The sequence below is a fragment of the Agelaius phoeniceus genome, chromosome 6 (assembly GCF_051311805.1).
Source record: "Agelaius phoeniceus isolate bAgePho1 chromosome 6, bAgePho1.hap1, whole genome shotgun sequence".
Taxonomy (NCBI): Eukaryota; Metazoa; Chordata; class Aves; order Passeriformes; family Icteridae; genus Agelaius; species Agelaius phoeniceus.
The window spans coordinates 18,981,443-19,002,564 of NC_135270.1; the positions used below are offsets into that span (position 1 = coordinate 18,981,443).

At 47.9% G+C, this 21,122-nt stretch overlaps 2 protein-coding genes across 10 annotated transcripts in view; both read right to left on the reverse strand.

The window, feature by feature from the left end:
• The window catches only part of CD151 (CD151 molecule (Raph blood group)), a 32,134-nt gene extending 26,360 nt beyond the window's left edge, over window positions 1–5,774 (reverse strand). For 2 of the 5 annotated variants that reach the window (XM_077179952.1, XM_077179950.1), the window contains exon 1: window positions 5,365–5,562. The gene's annotated coding sequence lies outside the window, so the exon portion shown is untranslated. Of the gene's footprint in view, window positions 1–5,364; window positions 5,563–5,753 lie in introns of those variants that run through there. The other 3 variants (XM_077179949.1, XM_077179948.1, XM_054635112.2) reach the window with 3 other exon arrangements.
• A 2,969-nt stretch (window positions 5,775–8,743) lies between these two features.
• Window positions 8,744–21,122, reverse strand: part of CRACR2B (calcium release activated channel regulator 2B) — a 46,429-nt gene continuing 34,050 nt past the window's right edge. For 3 of the 5 annotated variants that reach the window (XM_077179953.1, XM_077179954.1, XM_077179955.1), the window contains 8 exons: window positions 19,941–20,020; window positions 17,306–17,600; window positions 17,003–17,144; window positions 16,718–16,799; window positions 14,214–14,328; window positions 12,641–12,748; window positions 11,859–11,935; window positions 8,744–10,853 (listed from right to left, as the gene is read on the reverse strand). In XM_077179953.1, coding sequence (XP_077036068.1) covers window positions 10,769–10,853; window positions 11,859–11,935; window positions 12,641–12,748; window positions 14,214–14,328; window positions 16,718–16,799; window positions 17,003–17,144; window positions 17,306–17,600; window positions 19,941–20,020 — 984 coding nt within the window. In that variant the 3' untranslated portion in view covers window positions 8,744–10,768. Of the gene's footprint in view, window positions 10,854–11,858; window positions 11,936–12,640; window positions 12,749–14,213; window positions 14,329–16,717; window positions 16,800–17,002; window positions 17,145–17,305; window positions 17,601–19,940; window positions 20,021–21,122 lie in introns of those variants that run through there. The other 2 variants (XR_013182734.1, XR_013182735.1) reach the window with 2 other exon arrangements.

Genomic DNA, 21,122 nt, shown 5'->3' on the forward strand with positions numbered 1-21,122 from the left:
ATGCAGCACCCGACACAGAACCAGGAGACTCTTTCCTGCTCCCACGTGTCCATGTGCCTGGCTTCTGCCCTCACTGTACACCCCTGTGATGGCACACACAGCGCCCCACCACCTCCCTGGGAGCTCTGCATGCAGCGCTGACCATGGAGAAAAGCAGCCAACCATCTCTGCTCCCAGGGCAGTGTGGGGGTGAGATGTGGGATATGAATTCCTCCCTTCTGGATTCCACCAAAGCTAAGAAGAAATACTGACATTCACAAGCCATGACTCACGCCTGCCTTGTCAGACACTACAAAAGTCCTGCTCACTGCCTGGCGTGTCAGAAATGTCATCATGGCTGCCATCTGCCAGTTGGCTCTGACAGGAGATAAATTTCACCAAAACCATCCTTCCTCCTTATTTTCTTTATTGTTGCACTGTGATGGACAGTGAGGGTCAGAGTACTCCCTAAAAACCACAGAGGCATTGTGGCTGCTCCTCTAGCAGATAACAGGTCAGCCACTCACTCCAGACAAAACAGAAACCTCTCCCACACTAATTCCTACCTCCCACAGTAACTCCTACCCCAAACCACTCTTGGTCCCAGTTTTAACTGAATTTCATTAGTGAATGAGCCAATTAATCCATTGTTCATCCTCCAGCTATGCTGGTAAATCATATGCTTGTACTGAAGGAGCTGCCAAGGACTACTTTCAGTCTGTGTTGAGCTGATTGCACTGCTGTCTGAGATGCACCTTCCGAGCTGTACAGCACTCTTCTGGCTGGGACTGGACAGTCCAGCAAGATCAGCAAGATCCAAATGCAGCCCAGACTCTAAAACACACCTGTTATTCCACCATGCAATGCCAATAGTGCAAAATAGTAATCATCTGCTTGATCTTTCTCCTGTCCACTTCTTCCCTATAGGAGCAGAAGTGTTCTAGGGTGAGGTATCAGACACGTTTTCACCTCGTCCATTTGTACAGCACAGGGGATCTTTCTCCCACAGTATCTCCAAAGGGTGTTTCTTCCTTTAAACCTACCCTGCTTCTACAGTGCAGAGACATCTGGGAACCATGCTGCAAATTTCAGCCCAACTCCACCGTGCCTTGAGAGCGTCCATCTTCCACATCACAGCTACAAGGACAGGTTCCACCAAAACACAGGCACTCACCCTTACAACTCTTCCCACTGCCTCAGCTCCCCGTGCTACTTTCTTTCTTATAAAAGTAAAGAAAACCTGGGTTGAACAAGTGAACTTTGCTCCTTTTGTATCCAGATCTGGCACCCACCACAGATAAGAAACAATGGCCAATGCCAAACATTTTATGTCACCGACTTCTGCCTCAGCTTTTCTTTATGAAGCCTCATTACCACCACCAGGAACAACCTGTGGGTCTGAGCAACATCCTCTCTTGCACCTCCCACACATCTCATTTCCACCTCTCTTAAGAGGCCATGCCACACCCCACATCCTCCACACTTCCTCTCTGGGATGCACTCACCTCAACAGGAAGGAAAGGCAGCTCCATGGCAGCCTACAGGGATGCAGGCAATGCAACATCCATCAGAGCTGCACCGTGTGTATTTGCTTGGCTGCACCCTGCAGCCATAATTCCACACCCTGCAGACAGTGCCTGTAGATCAGCACCCAAATGAATTTAAACAGCTGCCAAGGACCCTCCCTCAACTGTTGCAGAACAGAATTCCTGCTGTTCTTCCTCATCCCACTAAACCAGTATCCTGCCTTCAATAATGTCCACCACTACAGGCATCAAAAGCATGCATGAAATACACACACACAGAGATATATATGTAACTCCATGAAAAGCCCAGCTGGCATGTCATGGCATCAATTCATGCTTGCATCCTTCTAAGGATCTGGACACACTTTCAGTCCCATGTTGAGCTTATTGCACTCTGGCCATACAGAGCTGCACAGCAGTTTCCCAGCTTGGACTGGAGTCACAACTGCCCGACCAGCACAAGAAACGCAGGCTAGAAACATGGACCAAGCTGGTCACACCCAAATGCCCAGACCCCAAAACATATCTCTTACTCAGACATGAAATTCCAGGAGTGGAAAATAGTCATCACCCTCCTCCTCATTTTGCCAAGAGTTTTATTACTGCCAGCAGCCAGGGCACAGGACTCAGTAGGACTCCCTGAATCCACTCCCCAGGATCCCAGGCTGTGAGATCACAACCAGAGGAGCCTGGCAGGCAGGACAGAAAGGAGCACTGAAGAGAGATGCCCATCAGCAGTGCTGCTACTATAGGGCAGATCCCTGCCAAGAGGGCCTGGCAGCCAACAGCTTCTGTGCTGTGGGGAGGGATGGAATGATGCACTCTCCACAGATCTGACAGAACACCTCATCTCCACTCCACACACCTGCCATTCCTCATTTCTCCCTCCACACCTTGGCTTCAGACACAGGGTAGCAGGGAAAAGCACATTTCTCAGAGACTGGGAAAATGGTCACCATCCTGGGGAAAAGTTCTATCAAAATGCACGTATAACAAAGGATGGGAAAATGGGATGGTTTTACAGTGACACTCTTTATTTCATTTCAGCTCTGCAGGGGCAAAGAAAAGCCACATTCAGTGTCTGAAACGCAGGATGAGCACATGAGACAGAAGGAGACCTGGTCTGCACTCTTAGGATCTTGAAGGTTTTTAAACAACCAGGGAGACTCAAGCTTCTGTTCCTCAAAGCCAGAGAAGCTGAGATGAGCTGTCACTTCTAGGAGCATCCCTCCCTCAGGCTTTCCATGACCTCAGCTGTCAGTGCACACACCCAGGGAGTGCTGGAGATAACCCAGTGTTGAGCTCAAGAGCAGAAAGTCGAGTTGAGGGGTAGAACATCCTCTCAGGAGGCTTAAGAAACAAGGCTGATGAGGCCACTGGGGAAAGTAATGGTAACCTGGGACATGAAAAAGCACAGCTACCCTTTTTGTTTTTCAGAGGCTGTCAATCTTTTTCTTTCTAAGCTTCTGCCTTAGAAGGCACAAGAAGAACAGAGGGACAGTATGATTGCTTTATAAATGATCAAATTACCTGGAAATGCCAGACAGGATAGTCTGCCACAAGCAGACTATCACACATGGTGATAAAAGATGTTACACAAACAAACACATGTAAACACACATTTTCCTTCCATCCATAACCAACAGTTCAATGCATTCCTGAGCTAAGAAGCCAAACTATGCAGAGGGAACAAGTGAATTTGCCTGTGGGATAACCTGCTCTCTAATCAACCCCCTCAGGGCTGTCTCAGGAGCAAGGAAGTTGTTGCCTTCTATGCATGTGTGATGGAAACAGTTCAAGTCAGGATACAAGTTTTATTTGCTGGGAATGATAGGCCTGCTGGAAAGTTCCTAAGCGAAGAGAGCCCTTCACAGCCACTCCCACCAAGCATTTTTGCTTGACAGGGAATACCAGCAGCTTTCTTCCACCCCCTTATTGAAGAATGTATCACACCCAAAGAGAGAAACTTTCGGACTCTGTACTGCAAGTAGCAAATAAAACCCCTTTAACACACCTGCTTTGAGTTAGGAGAAATAAAACTGGTTAAACTCTCACAAAATATACCACAAGAGGGATTAACCACCTCAGACTCCAGAGCAAAATGGAATGTCACACATTGGACATTATTTCAAGCACTCAGAAAAGGCATCTTGTCATTGATCCCTGAAGCCAGCATACAGCAGGGAGTGCCAGGACTTCTAGCAGGCAATTGGAGGAGTCTCCAATTCTCCAATTCTCCTCCACTGCAGAAGCCACAGGACAATAAACACAAGCAACAGTTTGGAATGAAACACACCTTTTGCAGAAATACAGCATATGACCAGAAGTAAATACAGGCTGGGAACTCAAAGACCTCATCAGCAAACTACATGGCAAGGATATGATCTGAGTGAATTACATGGAGGAGCTCAAAGCTGCCACCTCCTCCAGCTCGCAGCTCCAGCTGCCAGCAAGGGCATCTGACACAGAAGTGCCGGCACCAGAGCAGCTGCAGCAAACCAGAGCCCACCTGTGCAAGCCAGCCCTGTGCCTTTGACAGGGACCTGTCACCAGATGCATAAAGAGTAAGTGATGCTACCCCAGCTTCCAACAATCCACAGACTGGGAACTGCCTGTCCTAGGCACACAAAATGCTTCAGAGAATATAAATCCACTGAAACTTCTGCACTGACTTTTCTAGTTACCATGAGTTCAGCAACAGCTCACTCTGCTCCATCCACCACAGACAGTCCTTTGGCAGGAGGACTGGGACAGATCTTTGTCTTACTGGTGGCACACTAAGAGACTCTTCGACTCTTCAGCCTCCACAATACCAGCTGGTAAGACCATCCATCACACCCAAAGCTTCCCTAAGAACCTTGACATTGGACATGCATGTCTCAAAGGAGACATCTTTTCTCAAAGGAGACATCTTTCAAAACTGTTGGCTGATGCTATTTCAATCAACCCTTCTTCTAGAGGGCACCACTCAGAGAAAGCCCAGGAAGCACTGTAGGAGGACAGAGGAAGTGACACAGGGCAGAATTTAAGGGACGCTATAGAGAAATAACGACATGTCACGGCTAAAACTCAACAGGATACTGCAACAAGTTGATTACAAAAGCCCTCAGGAAAAGTCAGACTTTAAAAATAAAAAATTGCCGCACTTTATGTTCTTCATGAGAGGACAGGAAGAAGCAGCTATTAGTAAAGATTTCTTATGGCAAGCAACACCACGGTGCAGAAATAACCCATTGCCATCAGCTCCCCATCTGATGCAGCTTCCAGAAAAAGAAGGGAACAGAAAATCGCCGGGACTGTGCGGTAAACAAGCGCTCGTTCTCCCCCTCCTCCGCCTACAAGGGTCCTGCAAGCCCAGCATAAAGGCCAACTCTTTATTTGTACAACAGGGAAATTTAACTGAACAAAAGGCGGAGGAGGGTAATAATCGTTTTACAAGACTTACGGCAACATTCAGAACACCTTTACTAATTCCGCGGGCTGTGCAAAGTTTATGACATCACTCGCAACAGGTTAAAACACTTTTCTAAGGAAAAAAACCCCAAACCAACAAAGCATCCAAGGGCCAAACCCCTGCAATGCCACAGGGCGCTGGAGGGGAAGCAAAGCGGTGCTGCGGTAGAGCCGGGGTCGGGTGGCCGCGGCCAGGTCCCCACGGGCGCGGGGTGCCGGCAGGGACGGACGGACGGACGGACGGAGCGCCGGGCCGCGCTGCCGCACACGGGGCCCGGGGGCCGCGCCGTGCCCGGCTCTCCCGTGCTGCCGCCCCAGCCCCTTCCCCGGCCCCGCTCCCCCGGGGCCGCCGCGCCCCTCGCCTCCCCGTCCCACCGGTGCCGCCATTTCGGGCGCTCCGCCTCACCCTGGGCCGCCGTTCCGCGCCGCCACACGCCCCGACCTGCCGCGCTGCGCGGAGGGAGCAGGCGGGGAGGGACGGGAGAAACCCTCAGGAGGGCGGGAGGGGGGCGCGGCCGGCCCGGCCCACCCCAGCCCGGGCCGCCCCCCCGCCGGCCGGCCGCGCTCGGCCCGCTCGGCCCGGCCCTCCGGCTGGGGCCGTCCGCAAGCGCGGCTCTCGGCTGCTGCGGCTCACGTTGCCGTTTCCATTGCCGCAGGCAACACGTTACAGCGAACTCCAGATGGGTTTGGGTTTTTTTTAAGGCGTCAGACCTGCTCGTTAAAAGTGTTCTCCATGAAACACCCTGTAAATCAGGATCAAGCCCTGACTGGCACATTGCCTCATCCTCCCATTACCTCACTTGAGCCACAGCCCGCATACTTCAGTGCTAAGCAGCAGCCCTGTGCGAGGGATGCTCCCGCGAAAACACCCGCACCCTCTCCACGGCTGAGTGGCCTCGCATGGCTTTTCGGGAGTGGGATGAAGAGAGGAGAGCTGGCAGGGAATGGAGAGGCCAGTTTACAACCTCCTGGGTGATTGCCTAAACTTTTGCATGTGCCCACCTCAGAAATCACTTCATGCTTCCCAAGGAGGAAGCTCACTTCAGCTCAGAGCTGCCGGAGAACCAAGTGATCAAAGAAAGCCTTGGGGGATCAGCTTGCTTGCACACTGACAGATTTGTTTCAGGGAATATGTAGCAGAACCTGGAAGCCACAAGAGACACCAACCCCTGCCCAGGTCCTGCCCCTCCTTGGTGGAGCCCTGCGTAGCCACCACACTGGGCCACTGCCTTCTTGCAATGTCCAGGGATTTCATGCCCAAAGAGGAAACCACATAACCTCCCCACCCCAGCAGATTTGGGTCAGCAGATGAGCATGACCAGGCACAAGTACTTCTTTGTGCTTGGGAGAGCTGCAGGTACAGGTGAGATACACCACAGGACCCCCACCTCCGCATCCTCAGTTTATTGCTGGAGTAATAGTTTTGGTTTTTTTTACTGCAGATACTTGTTTACCTTGAAAAGACTAATTTTACCTGGTCAGGTCTCCTGTGGACTAGTATTTTCAATGTTTGCAGCATCATATATATATATATATATATGTATATAAACATGCCCTGCAGGCTGGAGAGGCTGGAGCTGGGTTGTTGTAGCCATGCCAACCAAAATTTCCGCGTGACTCATCAATAGCCAGAGAAGTAATGAGCACCTCCTAACAAAACTGAACTGCAGGGCCTTGCCTGGGTCTATTGGCACTGAACGGGAGATTGCCAAACAGAGCATTTGAAGGTGCATAACGGGCTGTGAGATACATTTATAATTGGAGATGAAGTACTTGGTCAATATAATATATGTTACATACAGGTAAAGATATTATGAAAAAAAGGCATTATGAAATCAGGCCTTGCTCTGCTGACTTACCAGCTGGCCTGTTACTTCTTCTAAGTACAGCTAGCTAAGTTCCCAGGTGAAGAAATCTTGAGAATTTGCATAACAACTTATTCTTAGAGAGGAAAATAAGTTGCATCTATAATAAACAAGAAATCTGTCCCATAGGAATCAGTGAACAAAATATGTAAACTAATCAAATATAGAGAGATTTGACAGATGCACAGCCTTGTTATTTACCAGCCAATAAACTGTCAGTGTATTGTTAGCCAATTAGGTCTAAGTGCCTTCTGGTATTTCCTACAGATATAAGCTTTGTGAATAAAGAACTGACTTTTCTGCTTGAAGAAACTGAGTCCCATCTACTTATAAATGTAACAAATATAGGTTTATAGTCTAAGCAATCAACAAGTAAAAATATCATTAAATTACACAAACAGAAGAAGGTGATAGGTGAAAATAATAATGTGTGGGTGACTGCATGATCCTTATAACAGGAACTCATTAATTGTATGTAAATGGAAAAGGTCCCTTGGACCTGGAATAAAGAAGGTGCTAGAAAACAACATCTCAAACATTTGCAATTTCTGCATTTGTCCTGTGGAAAAGCTTCAAATTTAACACTGGGGCTTAATGCTCTCTTTTCAGCCCTGTTTTGGCTTTTCAAAGAGATGCTGTCAGCCTAATCCTCTTATGCTTACCCTTAGCATATTGACATGAAACAGACAAGCGAAAGCAAAGCACAGTGAGGTCCCTTTGCCGGCCTGCAGGGATTTGTGGGGCCATGGCTACTTATCAGAGCAGCTGGCTTTTTTGCTTTTGCCCCTACACCTGATTGTGTACACAGGTGCACTGTTGCATGTGCCAGGATAAGGCTGTAAGAAGAGTACTTTCTTGTGATATGATTCCAAAATACCTTACAGATTATGCGTAAAAAGTCACTTGTTCACTAAGAGGCTGGAGCCAATATGGTGAATGTATAAGCCCCCAGGCAGTCTTATTTTGCATCCTCCCTCATCTCATGCCCCCTCAGGATATCTCATTATTTGCATTTATGCTACAGTTTCCAGCAGTCACTTACAAAGAGTGGCTGCTCCCAGAGCTTCCATTTAGAGGCAGGAGATATTCTGATAAAAAAGGGGGATGTAGTAAAATGGAGAACTTTTTGGAAATTTTGGTCTCATTTAGATCTGATAACAGACAGGTTTAAAAACTAGCAAGATACCCCTGGGTCTTCCAAGAGGACACTTAATGATTGTGCTGAGAGACAACAAAAGACCTTCCAGTAATAAACCCCAACCCTGCTGCTTACTGTTGTCCAAGCTCAGCCTACTCAAATTCTGTGCCACTTTGTCATCCTTGAAACAAAAATCCACCCTTTCCTGCTTTCAAAAAATATATGTTACAAGGAACTACTTGTGCTATCAGTTTATAGCAGGGGAAATGAGTAATAATTTGTTTGGTCAAAACTGCAGAGTGATTAGTTCTGTAATGCATGGACATCCAGCTGGAGCCATGCCAGGGCACAAGGATTGAAAGCAACCAAATTCTTAACTCTGGTGAAAAGGATGCATGGGACATTAATAAAATAAAGGTTCAGTTCTATGGATACAGGTAACAAGGTGAGAACCCATCCCCGTCTGAAAGCACTATACCCCCAGACACTGGGGAAGTATCTTTCCTTTTTCTCCTCCGTGCTCTGCTTTCCCTAATCAGCTGGACAGGCTCTGGCTGCTTAAAGGAGGTAAAAAAAGACTGGAGACTAATTTCTCCTGAGCTGCCCCCAAGACATGGGTTCCTGGTTAACTCTCTCCCTGCTTGTAAGACCCCCTGTGTACCACTATGGGGGACAGGCCACTTCCTGAGCAGTGAGAGGGGAAGGTCACACTAGGATCAGTGATTGAAGATGGGAGGCTGATCTCCTGCAGCACTCATAAAAAAATCTCTCAACACAACCACTTGTAAGACAGCATTTCTTTATTGCCTGTACTGTTTGCACACTAAGAAAGCATACTTAAGGTTGTACATTGAAAGAACCTGCTGGTTCTTGCCATTGCAGTATGACAGCACTGATAAAGGTAATACACAGAACTGGCCCATATTTGTGTTTCACACCTTTGTCTGGGGTGTGCTGTGTACACAGCGTGGGAGGCACAGGTTCAGAACACCTTAGTGTGGATTCCCCTTCCCAAAAATTGCTTCTTGCAAACACGAGCAGTCCCCCTGGCAGCACTGTAGGTCTTACTCCACGCTCCACACCAGCTACCCTGGTTCTTTCAGGGCCTCTTGTAGCTTTCTGATTCCCAGCCTCTGCAAGGCGTTAGTGCAGTTAAACAGTGTGAGCCACAGCCAGCCAACAGTAAGGACTGAGCAGGATCTCACTACTTTTAGCTCTTCCTTTTACTCAGAAATCCTGCTCTTCCAGAGAAAAAATTCCTGTTTCCTATCAGAAGGGCACTAGGAGGTGCCATGGAAATTCTTTGTAATGCTGATGTCTGTTGGTGACTCAGAGCACTTTTCCTGCCTGGGATATTCCCAGCAAAATTTGTGCAATAAACAGACATTGAGAGTAACTGCCTCATCCCAAGAGAGGAAAGACCATGGACAAGTACAGGCCCTCCCTATGCCACGAGGTTTGGGGGCTGTGTCACAGCTGCAGTATCACATCTTGTGCCTAAAATGTCAGAGTCACATACAGAAACAGCCTTGAAGACAAAAGGGGAAAGGGCACTAAAAAAAAACCTCACTTAATCCCAAGGCTTTGAGAGCTGCTGAGCTGCAAACCAGAAAGCATCACACCCCAGAAGCTCCATGGCCAGGCGCCACAGCAGCTTTGGCGACAGGAGCACTTCTGGGGACAGTTTCTACCTCTGCCCTGCTTTGCCCCACCCCTTAGTGACAAAAAGGCCTCTTCCCAATGGGAACAGATTCAGTCTGGCTCTTTCTCAGGCCCTTCACCAGTCAAGTGAGGCTGTTGCTCGAGGTCCCTGCAAGAGAAAAGGTACATTTCACACAGGCAGCTGCCTTGTGCTTCCATCCAGGCACATTTGAATGCACTCTGGTGGGATCTTTCAGGACTGCGGGTAAGGCAGTTCCAAGTTGCTGGAGATTCTTCAGGAAAGGATGAGAGAATGGGAGGAAACAGCAGCATTCAGCCTTAAAACAGGCTATATATGGCTCCCCTGGTTTGTACAGACAGCTCCTGCAATGGGCTATGAATCAGCAGCACATGCCGGCGCCTGCGGGTCCCAGGGCAGCAGCTCTGTGTTCTGTAAACATAGGACAGGACAGTGAAAAGGTCCATAAGGGTGACAAAGCAATGAAAGCCATTGGGATGACTCATCCTATCAGATCACATATGGAATCTGTTAACTACAATATTGACAAGTCCAGTCAAATGCTGCAGTAAATCCAGGGCCCACTCCAGATCTTGCAGGAAGTGGTGGAAGTGTTCTCACTCACCACAGCAGGCTCTCAGCTGAGCACTGCCACTGCAGAGCCAAGACGAGATGCTTCCCTCTGATACAGATGGATCACGTCTTAGAGCTAGCCCAAACTTAAAATAATATCTTTCTCTCTTACATGGAAATTCTATTTAATACTGACCCACTGTGTCCTCTGCTCTCTGCTGCTAGGCCACTTCTTTGCCAGAAAGAACTGGAACAAGACTTCATCCCTTTACAGGGAACCAACCTCTCCAGACAGAGGGCCCAGTCTGTGCTGCTAGCTAAGACCAGCCAAATTCCCCCAAAGAAGCAGAGACCTCTAGAGACCAGGGCTGCATGCAGACTTGGGAAGTAGAACAGTGCAGATAATATGCACATTTTGGCCTGAGTTATGCCTCAAAATTCACAGGCTGGGAAAAGCTGCACCTTCCCCACACCTCTAGAGAGCTGATACCATCAAATTCAGCCTGTTTGAAAGGAACCCCCAGCTTCATGATACAGCATTGGCACGTGTCTCTTGCTGACACATTGGTGTGCTTTATGTGCAGCACCCTTTCCTCCTGCTGATATCCTCCAGCTGCAGGGCATTCTCCCTCTGCCTGTCTTCTTGTGCTGTCAGCAACCTGGAAAGAACAGCACCAATCAAGAACACAACCTGGTTACTGAGCTCTTCCTGCCAAGGCAGTTTCCTCTGCCCTTTGCTCTCCACCAGCCATTTAGGATTTACATTTAGGATTGCAAGAATTGACAGGCCAAAAGACTGGACTTTTCTGGAAGTTGGGCTAGATAAATCACACACAAAGAATGAGCATGGATTTCTAGGGAACAGGGAAAGAAACTGGACACATACAAGAGGGGGTGCCATGGTTTAGTAATCTGAGCACCAGTGTGAGTGGCCTGTGCCTTATTCCCAAGATCCCCTGTTGATGTCAGAATCCTGGGTTGTTTGCTCCACCTGTCTGGGCCATCTTGGGCAGCACCATGGTAATAAAGCATGCTGAAGGCACGTGCTATGGGAGATATGATTCACCTAGCTGATAAGTAAATCCACCCAGTTAATGAACAGCTAAGTCCTGCTGTGGTTTTAACACATGGTGAGGAGGAAGTGAAGAGATAAAAGAAAACAAAAGGACGATTTTCTTGCAAGATTTGAAATACTTTTTTTTCCAAAAACTACCTTTTTAACTAAAAATTTTAGAACAAATTTCTTTCAGCTGAACAGTATCTTACCTCCTTTTAAAATGATTGCCACTGAAATAGCTCAGTCTGTACCGTGCTTATTAAGATAGGGGAGAAAGAACCCTTAGAGCTGCTTGAAGACTTCAAATTGAAAACACCAGCTTAAAATCTGGGACAGTATGCAAGATTTTTGTGATGAAATATTCAAATTGAACTCCTAATCTTGCAGAGCCAGTTCTAGAAAGTGAAGCTTTGTGTGCAAAGAGTCCAGTCTACACTTGGTGCTCTCCAGACACAAAAGATAAGGACCTGGAATCAGGTCTCTTTTGGGATGTGACAGAAAGTCAGTCTCTCACACCCCCCTTCTCCTTGCCCATTCCCCAGGGGAGCCCACACTGGTCACCTCCAGCTGGGCAAGTGTCCCAGGGTGACAGCTCGTGTTCACTGACCTGGCCATGTGCAGCATGGGCTCCATGATGTTGTAGCCAGTCATGGCACTGCACTCGTAGAACACAGCCTTGTACTCCTGCCAGAGAGCACAGCAAGCACCCATGGTGACTGCCAGCTCTCTCCAATCACCATTCACCCACAGCCTTGGGAGCTGGCCCACCCTCATCCCCAGGAACCCTGCCAAGAGCCATTGGAGCCAGGAGGGTGGCTGCTATCCTGCTGCTGCACACCCTGCTCACCCACACAGGAGGAGGAAATGCTTTTTCAGCATTGGGAGCCAAGCTAGATTGTCCAAAAGGAAGCACTGAGGAGTCGACTGGAAAGAGAAAACAGCTGTCCAGGGTACTTTGATTCCCTTACCTTTTTTTGCGAGTCCAGAAGGCAGGAACACCTTTGAAACCCTGTCTCCCCCAACCCAGGGGCCAAGGTGCCAGCAGGCAGGCAGACAAGGGAGTGAGGAAAGAGGCAGGATGATGTTGCATTAGGGAGCCCTCAAATGGGAAATCAGCCATGCATGTTCCCCTCAGAAAGACTGTAATGAGGCATCAAGCCCCAAGAGTGAGCCTGCTCGAGGGCCACTGTCTGCCACATCCAGGCCACCACCTCATCCTCCCTTGGACCAGAGGGACCTGTCCACATTGGAGAGACAGGGGTGGGAGGTAGAGGGAAGGTACCATACTAGAAAAGGGCTCCAAGAAGGGCTTTTTGCCAGCCAGTCAGTCCTGCTCACAGCTGGAGGGTGGCTGCAGAGCAAGTCAAACAGCAGAGCACTGAGTCACACCTTCGCCAGCCTTTCCCCCTCCACCTTGGGCACTTTCCGGGTCTCTCTCTGCACAGCATCCAATTTATTTCCAAGCAGAAACACCACAGCTCCGTCCTCTATACCTTCCTGCAAAAGAAATAAAGACCCCTAAAGACCCAGCCGCTCAGAGCAGATCCTTCCAGCTCAAGCAAACAAGACCTTCAGTGGCAGCAGGAGCAGGCCCATTAAAGGGTAATTCCTTCAATAGCCCCAGGGATTTGTGAAGGGAAGCTTGAACTAGGGTAACATTCCAAATGTTTGGTATGAGCTGGGACAGTGACAGAGGAGAGACAGGACATAAGTGCCTCTCAGGAAAACAAGAAGCCTAAAGAAAAGCAGCTTGCCCCATAGGCATTTTGGAATTTGTGATCGGGCGGGTCTTGTAAATAAGCTCAGTATTTTTCATATGGGCAGTTCAGTGTCTGATGCGCTGTCCTAAACTCAATGATCCCTTGCTGAGAATCCACTGGCCAAACAAATTAAGCAACCTTCACCCCTTGTAAGCTGTCTCTGTAGGGACTGTTATTCCTAGGCAATTCCTGGAGCCCCTTACCTCTGGTCAAACTCTCTATAATTCCACTGGCTCACTAGAGCACGGTCAGAGTAAGAACAGGGCTCAAAGTTATTTCCACATTGAAGTGCCCTGGATGGTATACAAAACCTGAACAACTTCAAAACAAAATAAATACACAGATGGGGAGAGGAAAAGAAGACAGAGATTAAAATATACAGATTTCATGTGGTTTGATTTTCTGTGCACTCAGTTTAAACTTCCTCCTGAAAGGAACCTGATTTTCAGAGGCTGGTTAGTTTTGAAGATCCTAACATTTGATCATTTAGAGTTCAAAGACATAAGTGGTTGTTTGTTTCCCCAACAGGCTCGTGGAAATTAACAATGCTAAAATCCTCCAACCTATACTTACTCATTCCACTGAGATCTGGGTTTTTTGAGACTCAGCACAATCAAAACAAAACCGCCCTTGAAAATTTCACTTCACCTCTTGATCATCTACACATAACTAATTTAAATTTTAAAGAGAGGTATTTTTGTGTCCCCAAGAAGATATAAGCCACAGATAAATGCTTTTAGTGAGTGTTTGGAAATAAAAGACAGGGGGAAACCCAACAGTATTAATAGATTGTTACCAAATTTTAAATTAAAAAAGGAAACAAAAAGAACCACTTCCCTTTCCTGTGCATAGGCCAGACACCACAAGATCTCCCTCCCTGAGCACAGGTGGGATGTGACCCTGTTTAGAAGATGTAGCCAGTGAACATGGGCTGCTTACAAACCCACTACTACTGTTTTGGGAGGTCCCACCACGTTCAGCCACAGAAATAGCCCTCCCTGATTTAATGGGCTACCACTGGCTTTGTTACCTTCCACACAAAGCCTCTGGTTCCAAACTGACCAGCACAGGCATCTGCTTTGATAATTCAGCTTCACAAGGTCAACAGGACTTCCTGGGGCACTGAAAAATGTCCCTTCCAGGCAGAGTGTTGGAGCAAGGGAGCAGCAGTAGCAGCCCTGGAGGCCAGGTCCCGCTCTCACCTGGACGCTGCTCATCCAGTTGCGCACGGCCATGAAGGAGCACTCGGCCGTGATGTCGTACATCACCAGGATCCCGTCTGCCTTCCGGAAGTACTGCTTGGTGACGCTCCGAAACCTGAGCCCACACAAACCAAAGGCACCCTCAGAACCATGGCTGGGCCGCGGCAAGTAACCGAGTGGGACTGTCTGTCTGTCTGTCTGTCAGCGCGGGCTCTCTGCAGGGCCTGGCAGCACCTGCGTGTGATGTGTCCCTCAGGGCTCGTGTCTACACACAGGTGACAGATCCCTGCACCTTTGGGACAGGCCAGGCAGCTGTGGGTAGGCAGGAATCCTGCCAAATGCACGGTGCTGAGAAAGCAAGAAGGAAGACCTTTGCAGGTCAGAAAGAAATAAGCAGAAGAATCTATTTGGGTGGGACAGGAAAAAGTAATTTCCTATTAAAAGGGAAACTGATGGAGAAAACATGATCTTTCTCTATAGTCTGGAAGAATCTGCAGACTAAGCTGTACCACAGTACAAACTAGGCATGCGTAATGCCTGCCCCAGGGCTGCCAAAACAGCAATTAAGAACTCAACATCAGTACAGTCTGTTTCCACTATTGAATCTATAAACCAATGGCATTACACAAAAAAAAAATCAGGAGCTAGACACAAATTCCAGGAAAAAATTCTGCCAGACATCTACTTTTTGTTGTCTGTACCATTTAAAACCACAGGCTGATATTTTGTGACTAAATTCCAACCAAAGCAAACCAACGAACCAAAAAAAAACAAAACCACCAAAACCAAAAAAAACCCCAAAAACCAAACAACAAACCCAAACCTTGGAATCTGTAAGCACTTTGTGACAGAGCCATGATATAACCACAATGATTGCAAACTGATGGAATTAACAATGTAATTTGGGAAATAATAAATGTAACAAAAGTCCTGAGATCTCACTAGAGAGCTGTGTATTTCAGCCCTGCACAGGACAACAGACTCTACTCTTACAAGCCAAGAAAACCTGCAGCTGTTACCCTCCTGTACTCTTCAGATAATTGCCTGAAGCCTGTCCTTTCTTACTCCAATATTCTGGCACCTACCCAACTGAGAAACCTCAGACTGTATCTTTGGCAATCAAGATGCACCTCTGGAACTGCCAGCTAGGCAAGATGCTCCAGAAGAACCATCAAAGGTAGCATGCATAAGTCTCAGGGAAGTCACCAAGGAGTTCTCCTTGCATGCTCCAAGGGGTTCTTCCACCTCTTCCTTAGATATTTACAGTTGAAAACCTCTATTTAGAAGTAATATTCTTACGGAAGAAGAAAAACCTTTTTCTTCTTCCCAGGTCTCCTATTTGGTATCAGCACTGAGCCAAGCTCTCTATTGTGGGTACTCATCTAAGACCTGCTAGGGCTGCAGGGGCATGTGGTAAAGGTCCTTCTGCAGAGACAATATCTTGAATTTGGCCTCTGCTGAAATCTGGCCTCAATAAAATGTCACATTTTATGTCATAGCAACTCCCCTTACTGCTCAGTTTCAGCATCAAAATAACCACAGGAGTCCCCTCAGAAATAATTATTTCTTCAGCGTGAAGCCTAATTTTGGAAGAGAGAGTTGCTTTTCAAAAGATACTCCTACTTAGTACATTCCCACCAGCTCTGCATGGTCTAGCTGCCTGAGACAGACAGCATCATTGGCACAATTCAGGATTAGAATATTCCCACGACCTTGGCTGCCCCCTGAAGGCCTGCCCCCATAACATATTTAGCTCAAAACACCCAGTGCTTATTTTTGTCAGGCCCTTGAGGTTCATGGTCCTCTTGAAATAGCTTCTCATCTTAGGCTTCGAATTATATCCTACATAAAATGTAATTTACATGGAGCCAGTGAAGGGCCTTGATCTCTAGTAGCAGATAAAGGGTCAAATGTGTCCTCTCCTACTCTTGTCCTCACTAACACTGCTGGTAACATCTAGAGATATCCCAGGCTTTTAAAACTAGAGGGCTTCAAATGGGGAGCAAGTGTTCACTGTCACAGAATGCTGCACAACCCCTCTACCAAGGATTATCACTTCCACAAGTCTATCAGCAGAAGGGACAGCAAAAGGGGCCAATAACCTCACTGACAGAGTCCAGCAGGGTAGTTCAAATCACCTTCCCCACAGGTCATGCATTTTCAGCCAGTTTTCACAGCCAAATCAGATCTGGAAAGATTCACAGTCCTTTCCACCCTTTGAACCCCATGACATACATCTATGGACAGACTGCTTGGAGCCACAAGCATGCAGGTCAGACACATGGAAAACCACTTTTCTGCAACCCTCAGAGTGATCTCCCCAGGCCCTGCTTCACAGTCACAGCTTCTAGAAGTCCTGGAACAGACCTTTGCTGCAGGTTCAGCACTGGAATAGCTGTCATGACCTGTCTGGTCCTTCAGAGGCTGATAGTTTTCCCAGGAACAGAAACCAGCTGCATGCACTCTTTCCCTTTCCTCCACTGAGCCTGGCAGAAATCACTTACCTCTCTTGTCCAGCTGTATCCCACAGCTGTAAGGCAATCTGGGTGTTATCCACCATTAGACTCTTCACCTGGTAATCAATACCTGTCAGGAAGGTGACAATGATTATGAGGTAGCACGGGCCAGACAAACTCCATTTAGTTCAGGGAAATTGCGAGATTGATTCAATACTGGGAAAGGGACTATCTTTACCCTGTAGCTGGACTATAATACAGGCAAAAGAGCATTTTCCCAGGCTGCCTTTCCCACCCTCCTTACTCAGATGAAGCAGACACCTTATTACTTACCAATGGTTGCATTGAGCTCAGCCAAGAACCTGTCATAGCAGAAGCGGTGGATGAAGGAACTCTTCCCAACACCAGAATTCCCCACAAACACCACTTTAAACATGCGATCTGGGGAACAGCTGGCTGCTTCCAGTGCTTGGAGCTACAATGGAAAAAAGCATGAGGTGTTGAAGAGCCCAGCTGCAGGCAGTACTTTGATTTAGGGATTGGACCCCTGCACTGTAAATCTGGAGTTTGATGGGAAGAGAGTCAGACACTAACCCTAGCAGGTATTTGAGGAATATCTCAGGTAACTGCACTCACCCTGGTTTCAGTGCCAACAGGCTGGGCTCGAGGAGGCAGTGGAGCAGCATCTAGGCCATCTGCATTTTTTCTGCAGTCAGAGTCACCCTTCAAAGTCATCTTAAACCACTCAGGATCTGCTGCCAAGGGCCATCTCTCCTCATCTCTGCTGTTCTCTCCAAAGTTTGTGCTGCCTCCTTCTCCTGTCTTCATCCATACCCCATTGCCTGGGAAGTATTTACAGTTCTTTCTGTTGGGTTCTTCCACTGCCACGTCCACTGGGAGGGTGAAGGGAAGGTCCGCAGAGGCCAGTTGTCTGTATTGAAGTCCACAGGCAGCACAGATAGGGTGGGAGGGGGGGGAGGACACAGGGAAAGAAGGAGGTTGCAAATTCCCAACCAACCAACCAATGCAATCCAATCAGAGTACATGAAGCTCTCAAAGGAACTCTTTATATTCACTCCCCACACTCCCTGTGACCAAAGCATCAGTGGCTCCCCTGGGAAGCGAAAGAGGGACAGAGCTCACCAGAGCTGTGCTGTACTCTCATGTGCTGACAAACATTTAATTAATTTTAATAAAAAATGCCATTTTGGATTTTTCAAGAATTCTTTGCCTACTGCTTCCCCCAGCAGTGAAAAAATGAGGCAAAACATACAAAATGAAAGCCCCTTAAAAAAAAAAAAAAAAGAAGCAATAATTACCCCTGTATTTTTGTTACTAAATACCATATGAAAAGAAGTAACAGACAACAGACTGTGCCCAGACAAGAGCAGGCTGATGCACTGGGGGTAGAGCTGATGTAGTAGTTGGAGGAACAACCTTCAAAAGAACACCTAAAATAACCAATTTAAAATACTAGAATCACTGCTGAGGAGCAAGGCAGCATCACTGGTTTTCTATGGTTAAAGAACTAGGTAAGGAATGAGAAGGCCTAGAATTAAGCTGAAGATATTTATCTACTAGTGATGTCTCCGTTGCTTTCACTGTCCAGCAGACTGCATTTGGAACAAAATTAGAGTGACCAGAGCATACTACAGTCAGTCTCTTCAGAGGCAGGACATCCCAAACCCCTCTGCAACTTTCCTCTTTCTGTTAGTGCAGGAATCCAGACAATTCTTCTTTCTCACTCCAGCAAGTACACTTCATCTGGGTTGCAAAATCCATGTGCTGCCATGCCTACACTTTTTTCTATGAAAAGGAGTTCACATTCCTGGTTGCCCTCCCTGCATTTGCCCCATTTGTCAGTCCAGAGCCAAGCCAGCTGGAACTCCTCCCTCTTGAAAATGGACACACAGTCTCAGGCTCTGGGGAATGGTGCCCATCTCCCAGGACTGGCAAAATCACACAATGAGGGGTCTCAAGACCCTCTTTAGTGGGAGCAAAGGGACAAACACAAAACACTGAACAGTGACCTCAGATCTAATGGATTTCTTTTCATGTTTCTCAAGCAATGTGGTGTGACTCAGCACCGGGACAGAGATGGGGCCAAGAACTGCTTTTCCCCTTCTCCCATCACCTTCATTGCCAAACTTCTCCAGCTGTTAAGCCTTTCCAGGAGGTTTATTCCAGTAGCAGCAAGAAGGATCTTTGCAAGAAATAACTGGGGAGGAGCATGGGAGAACTTGGTTATCTGATTCAATGGATAGAATGTGGCAGTCACACAACCATGAAGGAGCTCTGCCTCAGACCTCACCAGGCAACCTCCTACCCTGGGCCCAAGAATCAGCCCTCTCCAGGGTCTACCTGGTTTTCTGTAAGTCCATGAGCCAAGGAGCCTTGAGCTAAATCCTTAAATGCCACTACCAGAATTGCAAGCATTAAGGGTGAGTTGAAGCTGGAAGAAACTGAGCCTAGACCTGTGTCTCTGGCTGCCACCAGGAGAAACTGGGCAGCAATGGCACTTTCTGCAGAGACCTGGTCAGAAACAGGGGAGCATGCTGCCTTTAAAACTTGTTTGGGGCCAGCAGTTGCAGGTGAGATCCAGCTCCAAGCCAGGTCATTGTATATTCTGCATGTAGAGTGGGAAAAAAAAAAAAAGGGCTTGGCCACACAGTTGCCTGCCCTGGCTGAAGGGAGGCCTGATATGCCAGGTGAGCATCTGCATAGTTGTAGAGGGAGATGAGCAGGATGAAGCCACCTGGAGCCAGGCCCTCTCCTTGAGGCTTTCAGCTGCCAGAAAGAACCCAACCCTTGTGCAATTTTTGCCCTCTCCCATGCCCCAGAGATGTGGACTCTGGCACGAGGCACCAGTGGATTTGTGCCTGAGGACAAACTGGCACACTTGGGAGTTGATCCAGTCATTTCAACAGAGCTGTCTGACTCAGAAAGAGGCAGCCTTTGTGACTCCCATCCCATTAACAGTCCAGACCTTCTGGTGATATTTAGATTTGCTCCCCCATTGCTGCAGGCATAAGCAGCAGCAGGGCCACCTCCCTGTGGAAATTAGTGAACAGTATCCTAAGTTTCATGCTGAGCTAACACCACCTAATGCCAAGAGACGGCTAAAGCCACAGAAAAGCTGCACCCCACCACACTCCCAAAACCAGCCAGCACCAAGGTGGGAGAGAACCAGACCCAGGACACAGCTTGACTGACAGGGTACTGCAGTGGGCACGGACTGACAGCAGGGACACGACACAGACACCCATCTAACCGTTTGACAGGCTTGTCCTCCAGCAGGTAACTGCCTAGCACTGACCCTTTCTTCAACAAGGCATTTTTGTTCTGAGGCACCTGGAAGTTGAAAAGAGAAGGAATGAAGAATGTGATTACAGCCCCAGTTCAACCTCTCCCCACCTCTGTAGAGCACTTTGAGGAGGCAAGGCTGGAGCCCTGGCAGCCCCACTACCAGTGCAGTGGTAGTGCCTCACTGGAAGGCTGAAAGAGGTGAGCACAGGTCTTGTTTTTCTCAGTTCAAATAATTCCATTCCTGCAAGAAGCCATCACTGTTGCTGCTTTCTCCTTCACTTTAAAATCCATCAAAGTGGTGATGTCCCAAACTGAATTCTTCCTCTAGCCAGCCACAGTTTTTATTTTCTGGCTTGTTCTCCACTTAGTCTCACAGCTGAATCTCTTTCCCCACCTGCCTCTTTCTTATGCTGATGTTTTGTGGGGCAGACCAATTGCCCTTTCCTCAGAAGACACTAGTACCCTTCCTCAACCTGTACTAACTAAGAGCTGCACATGAACCACAGAAAAGGAAGGAGGCAGCTCTGCCTTACACCAACATCCCTCCCCATGCTTTCCTCCTTCTTACCGCAGAATGAACACTTCCTACAGCCAGTATTTACCAGCTCCTCAGAGAAGGAGAAAGCAGGACAATCTCTCTCCCAACCCTCTTCCTCCCATACAGCAGCATTGCCATTCCCATCAGAGTCACTGCTCTGGCCACACTCACAAAATGTGAAGTGAGAGACAGGATGGAAAGGTGCCCATGGGCACATGGGCACTAGGGGAAAGGGAGACATATTCAGTCTGCAAATCTGAAGATTTCTAACATGTCCTTACTGGTTATTTCTGGGGGAAAGGTGGAGGAAAAAGGGTTTGCAGTCTGCCAGATCTGCCTCACAGCAGTTTTGAACTGACCAAACACCTGCAGGCAGCTCTGGACAGGCCTTCCTTCATGCTTCCCAGAGCCTGGGGGACTACAAAGATATTTCTTCAATAATCCTTATTGAAGGTTTATTTTAAAAGGCAAAAAAATCAGGAAGCTGTTCTGTTGGTCAGATGTCCCAGAACACCTTTACTGCAATGCAGTCTAACAAAGGGAAACATTGCAGACTCCAGAGGGCCTGACCCAACTAAGAGCTTTGCAGGGAAAGAACAAAACATTTTT